Consider the following 19,065-nt stretch of genomic DNA (forward strand, 5'->3'; position numbering starts at 1 on the left):
TTCTTCCTTTAACATATGCTCCGAGAAACTGGTATCTTCCTACGATCTGCAATTGAAGTGGTATTCTGGATTTTTCATCGAGTGAATGTTCTTCTACAGCCACGCTTCCTCTTCTTCTGTGTGACTCTTGAAATCTCACCAAATTTTTAGTCCAAGTCTTCTTGTTCTTTGTTACTGTGGTATGACTTTTCTTGTGAGACATCATATAATATTGTTACGACTTTACGGATAGCTGAGCGTAAATATCCGTTTAATAAAGTCGTTTAATTAATAAAATACTTTAACTGTATAGTAATCCAATTATAGTTCGATAATCCAGTCAATGTTGATAACAGTTCGATAATCCAGTCCGTATCCTAACGATAATGCTACAACTACTTATACTTCGTACACTTACAGCTTCTTTAGTTCGCTACAGTAGTTCCTTATTAGCTCAGTTACACGCAGAGTACTTCATAGAACTATTCACATTATCAACACTGAACTCTGACAGCAGCTCGCTTATATAATTATTTAGAGCTTCCAGAATGTTCTACTAAGTTCTATAATCTTCTACAGTCTGTTACAGTCGTCTATATCACCGTGGTAACACAATGACGTCATCAAATAACGATTCCAAGTATTTGCCGGCACACGGCCGTTTCGTTGCCATGGTAATGTGTGGCGTTATATTTATAAATTCATAACAAAATAATGAAATAAATAGAATTAAGCTGAGAATTAAGCTTAAGATTAAAACATCGGTCAAAAATGAATGTATAAAAATGGTAAATCAAATTTTTAATTTGGGGGTGACCTTTTTTTGTTGCAGAAAGCTATTTGGGCCTTTTTTCATGATTTTAGGTAAAAGTTCATCGATTTATGATACAGGAAACATTTTATTTGAAAAAAAATTAAAAAGTCATATCCCTAATATATATATATATATATATATATATATACAGTGTTGGCCATTAAATTAGGACATTGACAAAAAAGTTACATATTACATTTATTTTCATATATAAATGCACCAAAATGAAATACTGATAATGAAATAGTTAGCGAGTGCATCCTAAATCACATAATAAACCAGTTTTAAAAAAATTAGTATACTGTATGTCCTCCTCTGGCATCTATGAGCGCTTTTACACATCTTGGCATTCCACGAATAAATTGATCTGAAATTTTTTGAGACACTCATCATGATGCCAGACATGAACTAGCTTCTTAATTAACTGTGTCCTATTAGTTGAAACTGTTTTATTTACTTCCCTCTTTAACTCTCTCCACAGTTCCTCAATGGGATTACAATCTGGGCTGTTTCCTGGCCATTTTAATGCTGGGACATTCCTTTCGTGAAGAAGTTTAGCGATGGATTTGGCCATGTGACAAGGTGCACCATCATGCATATATATGCAATTGCCATCTGGATACCATTTATCTAATTGTGTAAATAACTTTCTCTCTAATAAGTTTTTGTATTTTTCTTGGTTCATTATACCATCTACAATGTGGAGTCGCCCTGTCCCATGAATAGATATCATGCTCCAGACCATAATCTTCTGTGGGTGTTTAACAGTTTCTTGAATACAGTCTGAATGATATGCTTCTGTTAATCTTCTCCTAACATACTGTGTCCTTTCTCCCAAAACTTCTAGCATTGTCTCATCTGAGAAGCAGACCTAAGCATAGACAATACAAAGTTTCTTTTAATGGAACACCACAATTTCATAACAATCAATAAATTTACTAAAACAAATATTAATATTCAATAAATACCTTTGTCCAATCATCTTCAGTCCACTTCTTGTGATCGCTTTTTGCACATTGCCGGTGTAAGCTTTGGTTTTTTCTGTGGCCTGTAGGCCTTGTATCCATGTTCCACTAGGCGTCTTTTCACAGTTCTACTACTGACTTCAACTCCAGCTTTCCTCCATTCACTGACTAAATCAGAAGATGATCTACGCCTGTTTTCACGACAAAGCTTTATCAGTTCTCGATTACCACGAGGTGTTGATTTGTGTGGTCTGGCACAGTTACTTCTCTTAGTTTCAGTAATATTGCCACCAGTAAACAAAGTTTTTTTGATTCTGCCAAAAGTCTGATGGGAAACATTAAGTCTTTTAGAAATATCCATATTTGTAAAAGATGAATGTTGCAACAAGGTAGCAACCTCACAATGTTTTGCGGGAAATGTTCGAGCATTTACCCATTATTAAATTATAAAAATTTACAGATTTATTATAGTTTAATATATTTTAAAATATAAACTTCCCTTAAATCCAGTCAGTATATCAATTATTACTAATCTGACTAATCATTAGAAGTTTTATTCTGTTGCATACTGTTCAACGTAACACCAACACAACTTCAATATGAACTTAATCACCTCGCCACTTCTTAAGTGACATACAACGATAAAACTAACTTAAAATTCTTAGCATTAATTAATATTTTTCAAAACATTTGTTTATTATTAAATTACCATGGTTCCAGAACACTAACACAGCATTGATTGTGTTATTTTTAACTCAAAATCAAGAAAAAGTGAAATTTTTATGAATGTCCTAATTTAATGGCCAACACTGTATATATGCACATATACATATATCTATATATATATGTATATATCTATATATATATATATGTATTATATATATATATATATATATATATATATATATATATATATATATTTATATATATATATATATATATATATATATATATATATATATATATATATGTATATATATGTATATATATATTTACATATAAATATTTATATATATATATATATATATATATATATATATATATATATATATATATATATATATATATATATATATATATATATATATATATTAAACATCTTTGCTTCCAACAAGGCTGCAAGCAGCCACTAATTAAAGTTGGAAGTTACTGAAAGAGAAAAGATGAAGATTGTAGAGCAAGATAACGATTGACAGACAACTTTATATATATATATATATATATATATATATATATATATATATATATATATATATATATATATATATATATATATATATATATATATATATATATATATGTAAAGCAAAAGTCAATTCTGTAAACAAAAGTAAAAATCATCAGTAGTCATTTTTTGAAAGGTCTCTAGCACTTAAAGTTAATTAATTATATAAATATAAAAATACTTTGTATTAGTGTATTTTTTGGAAATTAAAAAATTTTTTAATAATAAATATTTTGAGGATAAAAGATTAACTTTTGTTTACTGGTTTGACTATCTTTTGCTTAATATTGGTTAAAAATCATATTTCAAGTTTATATATATATATATATATATATATATATATATATATATATATATATATATATATATATATATATATGTGTGTGTGTGTGTGTGTATATGTATATATATATATATATATATATATATATATATATATATATATATATATATATATATACATATACATACATATACATACATATAAATACATATACGCAGTGCTCGAAGTGGAGAAAAAAAAGTAATGCGATGAAATTTGATAAATTAAAAATACCATCTCATCTAACCATTGTTATATATAAAGATTTATAAAAAGGTGGCAGGATTGTTTATACTCATAGATTATTGAGGTCATATTTTAAAAATCTGTAAAATTGTTTGGGTAAAATATCTGTAAGAAAGAGAGAGAGAGAGAGGGAGAGAGAGAGAGAGGGAGAGAGAGGAATTCATTAATAATTTATTTTTTTGTAATATAAACTTTTCTAAATTTTGAAAAATATAAGAAAATACTTAATAAAGTATATAATTAAGAATATATCCAAAACTATATTTACACATACATTATATATTTATATATCCTGTGAGATATTAGGCATTGCTATATGAGATAGAAGCTGCACAAAATGGAGAAAACCATGCAAAAACAAAAATATTTGGAGATCAATAATTAGAAAAAAACTTAGACAATTATGTCAAAAAATGCATTAAAAAGAATGCATTCTTGAGAAGGAGAACAAAGAGAGAATGGTAACTGAGCAAAGAGAATGATAACTGAGTAAAGTAGTGCTTAACAAAAGTGGTGCTTAACTTAGTAAAGTGGTGCTTTGCAAAAGTTGTTCTTAACTGAGTAAAGTGGTTCTTAACGAAATGGTACTTAACATAAAAAGTGCTTAACAAAACTAGTGCTAAATGAAAATGGTGCTTAATGAAAATGGTGCTTCACAAAAGTGGTACTTAACAAAACTGTTGCTTAACTTAGTGAAGTGGTTCTTAACAAAAGTACTGCTTAACGAAATTGGTGCTTAACTGAGTAAAGTAGTGCTTAACAAAAGTGGTGAGTATACCTATAAGTATATACAAAGTCTATCTACAAAGTCTGAGTATATCTATAAAGTTATTTTATGCAACACAAAATAAACATTTTAACATTTTAAAAATAAACATATTCTTATAAAATAATATTCTTATTTATAAAAGAATGCATGAATGATATATAAAATGCAGATGTAAGTTTTTGTTTTTTCAAATACAATTATTTTTTGAATACTCTAGAATGTAATTTCTCAAACAACCCTTGATTATATACTAAACCTGAAATACTGCTAGGAGTGAGCTTGAAAACCCATCAAAATTTGTTTTAGGATATTTATCAAGTTCGTTAAACCTGCAAAAATAAAAAACAATATAACAAAAATTTGACATTAAAAATTCAAAAATAAAGTAAAAAATAAAACATCATTAACAGAAATAATTTATATATATCTTCTATTAAAAATAAACATAAACACATTTGAAAAATTAAATAAAATTAAGTACCGTCCAGAAAATAATTGCATTCCTAGAAGAGCAGTAATAACAATGTAAACATAAAGAAGCAAGAAGAGACTTAGAATTGAGTTCATTGCATGCATTAATGATGAAACAAGATTGCGCAATCTTGACCAATACCTAATAGCATACAATTTAAATTGAAGTATTTAACTATTTTCAAACAAAAATGTGTTTGAAATAAAAATAAACATAAAATACCTTGTTACTTTAAATATACGTAATAGCCTCAAGCAACGTAAAATACGTAGACCAGCGTTCCAAGGTGAGTAGGCCTCAATTGAACTTGCAAAAACAACCTTTAAAAATTGTATTATTAAAATACAACAACAAAGTAAATAAGAATTAAGAGGAATCATCCATATTGTCAAGTATGTAATCATTACCTACAGCATGACTACTCATAAAATACTTTGTTAACTAGATTAACTAGACTACTAGTCTAGTTAATCTAGTTCACAAAGTATTTTATGAATAGTCATCATTGTTGGGGTCTAAAGTGAAGATGTTACAACTAGATTGTAACAACCATCCTCACTTCAGACCCCAACAATAATAAAAGGGGACAGTAAGAAACCTCACCTATTCTTACTGGCTAGGCAGTTAAATATACATTTAAGCATAAAACCTTCAAAAGCTTATAAATGTTTGAATGGAAAAAGCCTTCAAAAGCTTATAAATGTTTGAATGGAAAAAGCCTTCAAAAGCTTATAAATGTTTGAATGGAAAAAACCTTCAAAAGCTTATAAATGTTTGAATGGAAAAAACCTTCAAGAGCTTATAAATGTTTGAATGGAAAAAGCCTTCAAAAGCTTATAAATGAATGGAAAAAAACTTCAAAAGCTTATAAATGTTTGAATGGAAAAAGCCTTCAAAAGCTTAAAAATGAATGGAAAAAACCTTCAAAAGCTTATGAATGTTTGAATGGAAAAAACCTTCAAAAGCTTATAAATGTTTGAATGGAAAAAGCCTTCAAAAGCTTATAAATGTTTGAATGGAAAAAACCTTCAAAAGCTTATAAATATTTGAATGGAAAAAACCTTCAAAAGTTTATAAATATTTGAATGGAAAAAGCCTTCAAAAGCTTATAAATGTTTGAATGGAAAAAACCTTCAAAAGTTTATAAATATTTGAATGGAAAAAACCTTCAAAAGTTTATAAATATTTGAATGGAAAAAGCCTTCAAAAGCTTATAAATGTTTGAATGGAAAAAACCTTCAAAAGTTTATAAATATTTGAATGGAAAAAGCCTTCAAAAGCTTATAAATGTTTGAATGGAAAAAGCCTTCAAAAGCTTATAAATGAATGGAAAAAACCTTCAAAAGCTTATAAATGTTTGAATGGAAAAAGCCTTCAAAAGCTTATAATTGTTTGAATGGAAAAAGCCTTCAAAAGCTTATAAATGAATGGAAAAAACCTTCAAAAGCTTATAAATGTTTGAATGGAAAAAGCCTTCAAAAGCTTATAATTGTTTGAATGGAAAAAGCCTTCAAAAGCTTATAAATGAATGGAAAAAACCTTCAAAAGCTTATGAATGTTTGAATGGAAAAAACCTTCAAAAGCTTATAAATGAATGGAAAAAACCTTCAAAAGCTTATAAATGAATGGAAATTTTATAAAAAAAAAAAGATAAAAAGTTGAGCGTAAAAATTTTATTCAATTTTAGAAAATGTTTTAAGTCTGAAGGATATTTTAAAAATTAAAAAATATAAATAACAATAGTTTAAATATTTATCTAAATAAAATAACAAAATAAAAAAACAAAAGCTTACAATAAACTCAAAGATATTGAATGCCGACCTACAATATCCTTTTATTGTCAATGCAAAGACTTTTAACAGTAATTCCAACATGAAAATGGCGACAAAAGTTCTTTCAAATTTAACTATAAATTGACATTTATATTTCTTAAAAAAATGTGATTCTTACTTCTAATTATAAAAAATATTATATATATTATTGTCAAACTTTTATTACCTTGCAGGTCAATCAGCCATTGAGGCTGGCCAAAGTGATAGGTGGTCATAAAAATAGTATTAAGAAAGACAATTGAAAGAACAAACCAGAAGAAAAATTTATGCTTTACAAATTTTCTTGCTTTTAAACGTAAGAGTTCTATACGAAACAGGATTAGACCAAGCATAGAAGTTTGATCAATGTCCTTTTGAATACTAATCTTTCTTGAGAAAAAAACAAACAGAGGATTTATAGTTGCATTTAGACTGTATTTATCATAGCGATATTTTTGTTCAACTACCAACAACTCCTCTAAAACACAAAAATTCTAATATAAGCTTTCAGACACTTAAAACCTAAAAATATCAAAAAATTCTTTTAGAGAAGCATCATATAAACCTGGTGAGAAGAGCAATACTTTAAAAATCTTTTAATTTATTATTATTTAATTAAAATTAAAAACCCACAGAAAATATTTTTAAGATTTATCACTTAACCCTAAATATCATTATTTTTTTATAAAATATGACACCAGTATCACCAGTGCGAAAGTTTGCCACAAACCCCTACCATAAGCCTGGTAATTATTTTGAACAACATTGAATTTTTGTTCAGGATTTTCTCATACACTAAATTCAACCAATGTCATAAAAAATGTAAAAAATCTTTAATATGAAAAAAAAAATTATTCATTTAAGTTTCTTTTATAATTCTAAAATTTTTTTATAGTATGCATATATATTCTCTTGGTTGTCTTTTATAATATACACATAAATATATATATATATATATATATATATATATATATATATATATATATATATATATACACACACAACTATACACGCACACCGTTTGTGGTAAAAAATGGCTATATATATATATATATATATATTTATATATATATGTAAATTCTTCCATAAACTCTAGTTTTAAAGAGAGCGGTATTAAACCAGACCAGAAAAAGTTTAAAAAATTAATTTTTTTTTTCTTAAATGATAGACTGCTTGCCCTAACCAAACCCTCAGTCAATGTAGCAGCACTCCATTGCGAGTCAGGTTATAAGATAGTTGATGTAGCAACACTCCCTTGTAGCACCAAGGTATAAGATAGTCGATGTGGCAACACTCCACACATGTTTAAAAAAAATATTAAAAAAAAAAAAAAAAAAAATACTATTAATTAAAAAAAGCTTTCTAGCCATTGTTTTTGCGGTTTTAAAAAAAATGATAAATAATTAACTTAATTTACTTCCGCATTATTTTAGTTGTTTTAACTTTTCAATGACAGTAAAATTGCTGAGGTAACAAAATAGTTGTTAAAAGAGACTTTTTTTACATATATCCTTATCTTGTAGTCTCTTTCGACTACAAGATAAGGATATATATATATATATATATATATATATATATATATATATATATATATATATATATATATATATCCTTATCTTCAGAGTGTTGTCTAGCCTGATGGCACCGCGTATAACGCGGAATTCCCAATTTTTTTAAATTTCCCAAAGTTCAAAAAATTATTAAAAAAACAACGTTTAATCCTGTTATTAACAGACTTAGATTTTAAGTGTTACGCAAGAAATGTAGAAATACTTAGTAAATGAAGAAAATAATTTAGTTGAACGAAAACAATTACTTTCTTTACTAAAGAAAAAGCGAAGGAAGTCATTCAATTCAAAGTCATTCAAAAAGCGCGGCAATTTCTTCAAAAATAAACTAAAAACTGTATTTTTTAATTGACAACGTCAATTAAAAAATACAGCCTTTGGATTTTTTATTTCGCTTGTTACTTTGTTTTTTTATTCGTGTTTTTATTTTAGACTTTTATTTACAATACAAAAATTTTAAACTAACGAATGCTGTTTATCTTTAGTTAAGAATATAACAAAGATTTTAGCACAGTAATTATTCGAAAAATGACTTTGGTGGATGTAAATGTCATTTCAAAATTTCATTAAATAAAAGAATAAAAAGTTTTTATTAAGGTAATTAAAAATTCTGTTAGTAAATTAAATTTGCTGGTAAAGCATTTTAGTGTAAGCATTTTATTATTAATTAAGTTAAATCATTTGTGTTTGTAAATGTTATAAATTATTTGCGTAAAACAAAAAAAGAATACTACATTTACCTAAGTTTTTACAATTTTTTTTGAAATTTACAAATCAAAAATGTTAATAAACATAAAGTTTAACTTACTAAAACAAAATTAACAAATACAAAAATCAATTTTTTTAAAATTTACACATTTTACTCAAAGTTACAACTTAGAGAAAAAAAGTCCTCATCAGTCTACGTCATCAGTAAGTGAAAGTCCTCATCAGTCTAAATCAGTAGTAAATGAAAGTCCACTTCAGCCTACATCAGCAGTAAGTGAAAGTCCTCATCAGTCTACGTCATCAGTAAGTGAAAGTCCTCATCAGTCTAAATCAGTAGTAAATGAAAGTCCTCTTCAGCCTACATCAGCAGTAAGTGAAAGTCGTCATCAGTCTACATCATCAGTAAGTGAAAGTCCACACCAGTCTAAATCAGTAGTAAATGAAAGTCCTCTTCAGCCTACATCAGCAATAAGTAAAAGTCCTCATCAGTCTACATTAGCTGAAAGCGAAAACAATGTATACGCAGTTCCTTTAACTTCAGTTCTTGAAAAAAGAAAAAAAAACAAAGTCACACCAGCACAAATACCAATCAAAAATGTAGATGACCTACGAAATAAAACAACAGAAAAGTATGAGATGTTTTTTCCCGATTTTTTTATTCGTCATCAAAACAAGGTTGGTTTTGTAAAGTTTGCATATCGTTTGCCCCTGGAAAAAAAAGTAATCGTGCATTTATTAAAAACCCTGGCAAATTTGCAGATCACCCCTCGGAGTGTGCGAAAGATCACTTAAATACACATAGGCATCCTATAGCTTTAAAAAATAAACAAGCTTTTGATGAAATATCTAAGCAAGACTCGAGTATCTGGAAAATGTCTCCAAAATATATTGCAAAGTATATAAACATTATCTTTGATTTTGTTAAAAATCCTTTACTCCAGTCACTTAGAAGAGGTGGGAGTTTTTCTTTTTATTCGGATGAAACTTCTGACATTACTTCGATTGAACAGTTAACTATACATGCCACTTTCGAACACAACGGCATCGTTAAAGAACATTTTATAGGGATAGTTCCTTTAAGGAAGCTCACCGGTTCTAGTCTATCAGCTCCAAATGTTTTTGATGTTATTCAAAATTTTTTCAGAGCTAACAATATCTCATTTAAAAATGCTCGCTTTGCTTGTATGGACACAACAAGCGTCAATTCTGGTGTAAAAGGAGGTTTAAAAACTTACATTGAAGATGCTGTGCCACTGTGTGTTTGGATTGGGTGTACAAATCACAAACTTGCGTTATGTTTTAAACATATTTTGAAAGACTTTCCTACTATTATGGAGGTAGATATTTTTTTACTTAACCTATGGAAGTTTTTTAAATACCGCACACTAGCCATGCATTTGTTGCAAGAATGCTCCGAAATCTATGGAGAACTAGAACCCATAGTTCCAGTGTGTCCAAGTGTAACTCGTTGGATTGCACACGATCGAGCTTGTTTAGTTGTGTTCAAAGGTTATAAACCAATTTAACAAGCTTTGTCAACATGTTACACCGAACAAAAAGAAGCAGAAGCACTCGGGCTATTTATACAAGCGAGTTCACAATCTAACATTGCAACAATATTAATGCTCTTAGATGTGTTTGAAGCGATTCGCCCACTTGTGCTAGCACTACAAAGTTCGCAAGTAGGAATTAGTCTCAGTGACATTCCAACTAATGTCAATCAAGCAAATCATAGTTTAAATGATTTAGTTTCGGGTACTCGATGAAAGTATTTTACGGAAAAAATTTTTATTAAAATGAAATCAGCGACTGATGAAATAATTTTTTCGTTACCAGCCACAAGCCGATTAAAAAAAACAAAAAACTTTGACCTAAGTGAGTTTGAGTTTTTAGATCTTTTGTAAATAGTTTTAAAAGTGAACTAAAAAACACTTTCGCGCAAATGGAATTTTGGCAATCGCTTTCGATTTTTGACCCAAGACGATTGCCTAAAACACTCAGCCAACTTTCTAGTTATGGTGAAGAAAGCTTAGAGCAACTTATAGCTCACTATGGCAAACCAAAAAGCAGTAACAAATTTGGAGCATTACACGTTCAAGTTCCAGATATCTCAGAAACTGAGACAAAAACCGAATTTGAAAGTTTCAAAATTATGTTATTTAATAAACGCCGAGAATGGGAAAACAGTTTCGATATACATATATCGAAAGAAAAAGATCAAGAGATAGTAAAAAATTTAATTAAGTCAAGAAACAATTTTACGCCTCAAGAGTTATGGAAAGTGATTAATAATGACCCTGTTTTGATAAGTGTTTATGCTAATTGTATGTTTTTGACTAAGTTACTCCATATATTTCCTTTGAGTGTAGCTTGCGTTGAAAGATTTTTTTCAAAATTAAAAATAGCTAAAAACCGTCTTGGAAATCAGCTAAGCCAAAGCACATTAGAAAGCTTGATGATGATTGCAATAGAAGGTCCGAAGGAGTGTTTTGACGACAATTTGTTAGAGTACTTTGTCGACGAGTTAAAACGTAAAAATCCAAATATGAGAATTATGTTGTAAATTGATAGTTTACAACGTAAGTCTCATATTTTGATTTTTTTATTTGAGACTACAGACTATTGGTGAATATTTATTGTTTGTAATTTTTTTCACGAAATATTCACGGTGATTTATTTGTATTCCAACTGTGTTTTTACAATTTTTGTTTGTTGCAATTTAAACTAATCTAAAAGTTCTGTTGTACAAATTTAAATTTTATACTTATAATAAAAAAAAGTAAAGGAATAAGAAAAAATTCTGTATTTACAACCATACAAGGTTATTGTAATTAATCTAAGAAACTTTTGAAATGATGGAGCTTTTTTTTTTTTTTTTTTTTTTTAATCGCCAGCCGAGCCGACATCAGTCTAAATTCCCAATCTGATGGATACGCGGAATAAATTTTATTCCTGGGTAACACTCTGATCTTGTATATATACATATACATTAGAGGTATGACTAAAAAATTTTTTTAAGAATTTTCAATTCCCCATGTCACCATAAGTGGAGAAATTATATTTATAAACAAAAAATATAAGAATTTGATGTTAATTTTTGAAAAAGGTCACCCACCAAGCTCAAAATAACTTTTCCTATCTTTTTAGTGTTATCTTTATGAGTTATAAATAACATAATAGACATACAAAAATGGCTAAAAATATGTCTGAAATTTTTTCTGAAACTAATAAAATGCCAACAAAACAGCATACCATCGATCAATTTAAAAGTTTGTCATTAAATGTGAAAAGCAGAAAGGAGAGAGTTGCAATTTCGACTATAGAAACTGAACTAATTTGGAGAAAGCTGAATATTCCAATTCTACAAGGGAAATCAGCATCAGAATGAAAAATAGAAAATGTATTCAAAAAACTTGATAAAGATAGTCGAAAGCCCAGAACTCAAAATTTAATCCAATTGTTTTACATAACTGATGAAAAAGGTGAATGGTTGTGTCAGGAAGATAAAGAATTTTATGGTCTGCAAACGCCAACAAATGGAAGAGCTGGATATTGAACCACAATTGAAGATACTGAAGGTATTCATCCAAGAAAACTAGTGTTGATAATGAAACAAGCGTCCATCAGCCAAGACCATGATTTGGATGAATCAACTAGTGAAGGAGGTCATTCAGAAACTGAAGAGCAGTGTTCCAGCAGAGATAATAAAGCTGAAGATGTAGAAAGTTTGTCATCATCATCTGAAAGACAAATAACAAATTTGGCTGTAAACTTAGTGATTTCTGCGAAGATTAATATGGAAAAAGCACACAAAGTCTGCAAAACTCTATCAAAAGATGGAATTTCTATTCCTCCTCCAACTCAAAGTGGTGCCTACAAAGGTATCATGAGAGAAGGAGAAAAGTTGAATGCAAATTATATGTAGAACTTAAAAATAAAAAGCGGTCTTTACACTTTGTGGAAAGCACATAAAAAAAATAGAAAATTAACTAGTTGTTTTGAAAATCTTTTTGAAAGATCAACATTATCAAGTGAATTTCAAACCACTTTCTGCCATAAGCGATGCAAGATGGAACTCGAGATCAATTTTTGTTCTACTTTCTTACATTCTAATACCGGACTCTCAAGAATTGAAATCATGCTGAAAACAGCATGCAACTTCATCTGTGGTTCATGGGGTGATATATGGTTTGGTGATCACTACTTCAATCCTGCAGATTTTGTTAATCTATCAGAAGCATGCAATGAGCATCCAAAAGTATTAAAACTGTTGAAGATATTTTGGTCCACAAAGCCAACACCAATTCCAACACAACGGTCAAATATATGTGCAGAATAAGCAGTAAAAGTGATGCAAGATTTAGTGCCTTTATTTCATAGCATAAAAAAACTTGACGATACTTATTGCCAATTAATCTGTAAAAATTATTTTATTTATTCCTGTTTATTGGTTTTCTATAAAGTACTGGAACATGTGTTGCAAAATTACATTTCTTATATTCCATAAATCTTCTTTTTAAATGGGAGTGAACTTTTTTGAGATATAATATAAATGTTTGATTTTTGCATAAAAACTCCACTAAATTGAGTATGGGGATAAGGGTTGCAAAACTACCAAACCCCTAATATACATATATATATATATATATATATATATATATATATATATATATATATATATATATATATATATATATATATATATATATATATATATATATATATATATATATATACATATATGTATATAAATAAGTAACTTTAATTTTGCTGTGAGCATATATTCAGCAAGAGTGCTCAATGAATGATATCAGAGCAATATAATTGATTTTTTGACGAGATTAAATAAAAATAACTACATGACATGTAGTTATTTTCATTTAATCTTGTCAAAAAATCAGTTATATATATATATATATATATATATATATATATATATATATATATATATATATATATATATATATATATATATATATATATATATATATATATATTAGGGTTATGACTTTTTTAACTTTTTGTAAAAGAATTATTTTCCTGTGTCATAAACTGGTGAACTTTTGCTCAAAAGTAATGTCTTTAATCTGATTAATTTTCAAAAAAGGTCACCCACAATCAGAAATTTTTAAAATGGAGTTTAAGTAGTTTTTGCAGGCAGTAGCTTATGACTTTCTGAAACCTAGAATTTTGTTGAACCTTTTAGAGCTTTCTAAAATTTTCTGGATATATATATTTATAGACAGATATTTATATATATATATTTCTTGAATGTAGACATCATGTATGAGAGTATGTAAAGTATTATTTTATAAACAACAATTAATACGAGTTTCTCTTGATACTAAATTTATTTTTAGTTTTTATTTATTTTTATGAAGAAATTTTTGCTGGATTGTTGTGACCATCGTCTTCAGCTTTAAAGATTTTTTGTTTTTGTTTTTTTGTATCTTATTTTTAAAACGGCAGTTTTATTTTTTGTCAATGGGATGGTTTCATCTTTTTCTGACGTAAGTGCGCCATAAATGGTGTCCGAAATTTTGTTGACACATATTGACCCTCATCTAAATTGATACCGTTTTGTTGAGGGGCACATTGGTGGTACCGTATTTCGAGTGCCTCACGAACTTTCCTATCAAACTTTTTAGCATCAACTTTTAGAGTTCTGCAACTGTCCTAGTTAATTTGTTGTGAACAATGTCTCATGTGTGTAGCTAATGCAGATTGTTCTGTTTTATTTCCTATTGTATTGTTTTTGTGTTGCTGCATGCGTGTTTTTATTTGCATTTTTGTTTCACCTATATACTTTTTATTACAATGATATTTAATAAGGTAGACTCCTGGGTGGCTGTTCATTTGTAGTTTGGATTTATTTCTTGATGTTAATATTGCTTCTAGGTTCAGATTTGATTTAAAGACCGTTTTATATCCTGCCTTCCTAAACACCTTACATAATTTGGGAGACAATATTGGTACCCAAGGTAATGAAAAAAATAAATGAAAACCCAACTCAATTAAAAAATTCACAACAATTCAAACAAAATTAACTATAAAAGAAATAAAAATTTTGATTAAATTATGTTTATACCGACCATACTTTTTATGGAACAATGAAATACACGAACTTGAAAATTCAGGTCAGATAGGTCTTTCATTTATGGTAGTTTTAGCTGAATCTTTTCTTCAACATCTTGAAAAAAGAGCACTTAATACAGCGCTGAAAAATAACCCACTTATAGATTTAAAGTCATTTTATAGATACGTAGATGACAGTCATGCTAGAGTCCCTAATATTGCCCATGCTAATCAATTTAAGACAATACTTAATCAACAGCATCCAAAAATACAATATACTATCGAATTTAAAAATGACAAAAAAACACTATATTTTCTAGACAAATGCATAATAAATAACGAAAGTGGTAAATATGAATTTAAAATACAAAGAAAAAATGCATTTACTAACATTCAAGTTAAGGCAACATCAAACCATGACCCACAAATTTTAAATGGAATATTCAAGGGTTTCGTACATAGAGCATTTAATGTATGCAGTCAAAAACATATAGAAAATGAAAATTCCTTATTCAAGTATTTGTTAAAAATGGCTACAAACAATCTAATCTCATAAAAATCATAAAAGAAATAAAACGAAAGAACAAAAAATCACTAGAGACTACTAAAAACAATGAAAATATCACCAGTACGTATCCAACAATTTCATTACCTTGGGTACCAATATTGTCTCCCAAATTATGTAAGGTGTTTAGGAAGGCAGGATATAAAACGGTCTTTAAATCAAATCTGAACCTAGAAGCAATATTAACATCAAGAAATAAATCTAAGCTACAAATGAACAGCCACCCAGGAGTCTACCTTACTAAATGTCATTGTAACAAAAAGTATATAGGTGAAACAAAAATGCAAATAAAAACACGCATGCAGCAACACAAAAACAGTACAATAGGAAATAAAACAGAACGATCTGCATTAGCTACACACATGAGGCATTGTTCACAACAAATTAACTGGGACAGTTGCAGAACTTTAAAAGGTGATGCTAAAAAGTTTGATAGGAAAGTTTGTGAGTCACTCGAAATACAGTACCACCAATGTGCCCCTCAACAAAACGGTATCAATTTAGATGCAGGTCAATATGTGTTAACAAAATTTTGGACACTATTTATGGCGCACTTACCTCAGAAAAAGATGAAACCATCCCATTGACAAAAAATAAAACTGCCGTTTTAAAAATAAGATACAAAAAAACAAAACAAAAAAAACTTTAAAGCTGAAGACGCTGGTCACAACAATCCAGCAAAAATTTCTTTAATAAAAATAAATAAAAAAGAAAAATCAATTTAGTATCGAGAGAAACTTGTATTAATTGATGTTTATAAAATAATAATTATATATATATATATATATATATATATATATATATATATATATATATATATATATATATATATATATATATATATATATATATATATAGATAGATAGATAGATAGATAGATAGATAGATAGATAAATAAGTATAAAAGTTTGTAATAAATTTAATAATAAATTTGTATAAAAAAAACAAATAAAATCTTTTCTAATTTTCATTTACTAAATGTTCAAAATAATGATCATTATAATTTATAAAAAGTCACATCTTTTTCAACTATTTGTAAAACATTTTTTTATTTCTCTTTGGATATTTTTCAAAACAACTTAATAATGTGGTTTTTCTTCACTCATATATACAGTATATTTTTGACAGTATATTTACGGTGTGAGAACCATGGGGTTGATCATTGTTATAAAAAAATTTAGAGTTTTAAGAAAATTTATGTGCCTGCTACATGAGTCATTGCATATTTATCTTCTTAATAAAGGTTTCAAAAATTTCTCACTTAGTGATGACAAGTAATGATGTCCTTCTTTTTAACATAACCCAAATGAACAACACCTGTGGTTCATTTCTAAGTAGGGATAAATTTCCCTTATGTCTCAACTCTAATCTTTCAATTTTGATCGGAAATTTGAGATGTATTCAACACAATGTTAGTTTTCTTTTTCTAAGAATGTTGTGAACAATTTCATTGATTGTAATAAGGTGAACCAATGTCAGGCCTTAAATTGTGTTAACATGTGTTGCATGAGGGTTTTTTCAATAGCAGCATGTACTTGTTAAATATGCTCAACTGAACACATGATTTTAGAGCAATCTGAGAAAGTATTATTTTTAAGATTTTCTACCATCTTTAAATAGAGCTACACACTTGACTACTGTACTAAACTTTAACCCCAAATCACTATGAACTAATATCAACTCATTAGTTATGATTTGTGCTACAACTATAAACAGAATTTTAATATATATGCTTGCTTTTATTTCAGTTAAAATACTTTTTTTCAATTGTGCTTAATAAAGTTTAAACAATTTTAGAACACATATGCAAAAAATATGACCAAGCACTTGAAATGTTAACAATTAAACATAGAAAGCGGTGATATATAGATATTCAATTATTTCTTGTTTTATGTTGACCTTGTAGATAAAGATTTACAAGCTTTCTACCGTTTAATTTGAAATTTAATATAAACATTGTAACATAAATCATTGATACATCAATGATTTATGTTACAATGTTTCAAGTAACAGTTAAAGTTATTTTTCGGTACTTACTCTACAATTTTTTAAAACTCAAAATTTTTTATTTCTTAAATATATACTTACCTACTCAAAGCTCAGGGGGACTGCTTTAGTCAAGGAGGCTATTTTATTTAAAAAATTTTTAGAACTATTTTAAAGAACTAAGAAACTAAGAAACAACCCTTTTACTAAGGAACAAAAAAACAAGGTCACATTTCCTATTGACAAACTGGTTAATAATAAAAAGGGTTTGAAAATTTATGAAGCATCAAACTAATCAAATTTTTATTTTTTTCATTTGCTTTTTGAAATACAATTTCTTGTTACAATGGACATAAAAGCAATAGAATTATTATCAATTAACAATTTAATAACAAAGAAGAAATTCTTTAAGAAATTGTACCTCCTGTTGAAATCCAATTTAAATAAGATTCAAACAATCTTTCTAATTTTTTCTTTTCACGTAGCTTAAGAAATTTTCTTCTGTTATCAACTTTAGTTTTCTCTTTAGCAAACTCGCTAATAAATATAATAAACAAAGCAATTAATTACAAAGCAATTAAAAATATATATATAATAAACAAAGCAAATAATTACAAAGCAATAAAACTATACTTAATACATTTGTCCTTTGAGAATTCCATGTTAGTTAACATACGAATGTTACCCTATGTTTTAGATTTGGGTAATTTTTTATATATATTATAGGACTTATGAAAAATAGGAAAACCTGAAAGTTTGAGTGTTTTAAGATGATTTTTGTAAATAGCAATATTTAATGAACAGAATGAGGAATTAACTTCAAATTTAATACATAGATAATCTGTCACATGGCAGATTCAAATACCAGTTTTAATTTTCTTTAGAGCACCATAAAAGCAGTAAATTGAATCATAAAGACTAGTAATTAAATAATAAAGATATATATTTTAGGTCAGTTTGGAGGTTAAGGTGGTGATGTCACCATATCTTTTTTTTTTTGTATTTTAAATTGTAATAGATCCATTTTTTGGATTTTTTAAAATACAAAAAAACTTAACATATAAAAGTGATGTTTGATACATAGGTATCAAACTAACTAAAGCAAAAGATTTTATTTTTTTTATTGTCTTTTCAAAATACTATTCTAATCAAAGCCTTTTCAGTAAGCTTATTTAAATGTCCACATAAAATTTGTTGCAAATTTATATAACAAAATTAGCTATATCTTAATATACTTTATGTAATAAAAAGTTATTTTTAAGGTAAATAATAAATTTATAAATTAATGCTATTTTTATTGTTTCTTAGATGGGTTCAAGGTCAAGAGAGGGAGATTAAGGTGCAAATGTTTTTTAAAATACTCTCAAAAATAAATTTATTGTTTTTATATTTTTTATTTTTATACTTAACTTCATATTAGTTACACAAAATTCAAAAATATTATCTATATCTAAAATCCATCCAGTCACTGTCCTTTTTAAACTGGCTTGTGCAGTTATTATTTTTTACTGTGCCCTCAATGACATCACAAGTAGATCATGGTTAGTAACAAAAAAAAGC

The 19,065-nt window shown here is 27.5% G+C and overlaps 1 protein-coding gene across 1 annotated transcript in view; it reads right to left on the reverse strand.

The window, feature by feature from the left end:
- Positions 1–19,065, reverse strand: part of LOC105849888 (voltage-dependent L-type calcium channel subunit alpha-1D) — a 123,185-nt gene that overhangs the window by 82,884 nt on the left and 21,236 nt on the right. Inside the window, exons 8-13 of the mRNA XM_065791763.1 lie at positions 17,927–18,042; positions 6,791–7,081; positions 6,586–6,698; positions 5,015–5,112; positions 4,802–4,933; positions 4,577–4,649 (exon numbers count right to left, since the gene is read on the reverse strand). Coding sequence (XP_065647835.1) covers positions 4,577–4,649; positions 4,802–4,933; positions 5,015–5,112; positions 6,586–6,698; positions 6,791–7,081; positions 17,927–18,042 — 823 coding nt within the window. The remainder of the gene's footprint in view (positions 1–4,576; positions 4,650–4,801; positions 4,934–5,014; positions 5,113–6,585; positions 6,699–6,790; positions 7,082–17,926; positions 18,043–19,065) is intronic.

Source organism: Hydra vulgaris, chromosome 02 (assembly GCF_038396675.1).
Source record: "Hydra vulgaris chromosome 02, alternate assembly HydraT2T_AEP".
Lineage (NCBI taxonomy): Eukaryota > Metazoa > Cnidaria > Hydrozoa > Anthoathecata > Hydridae > Hydra > Hydra vulgaris.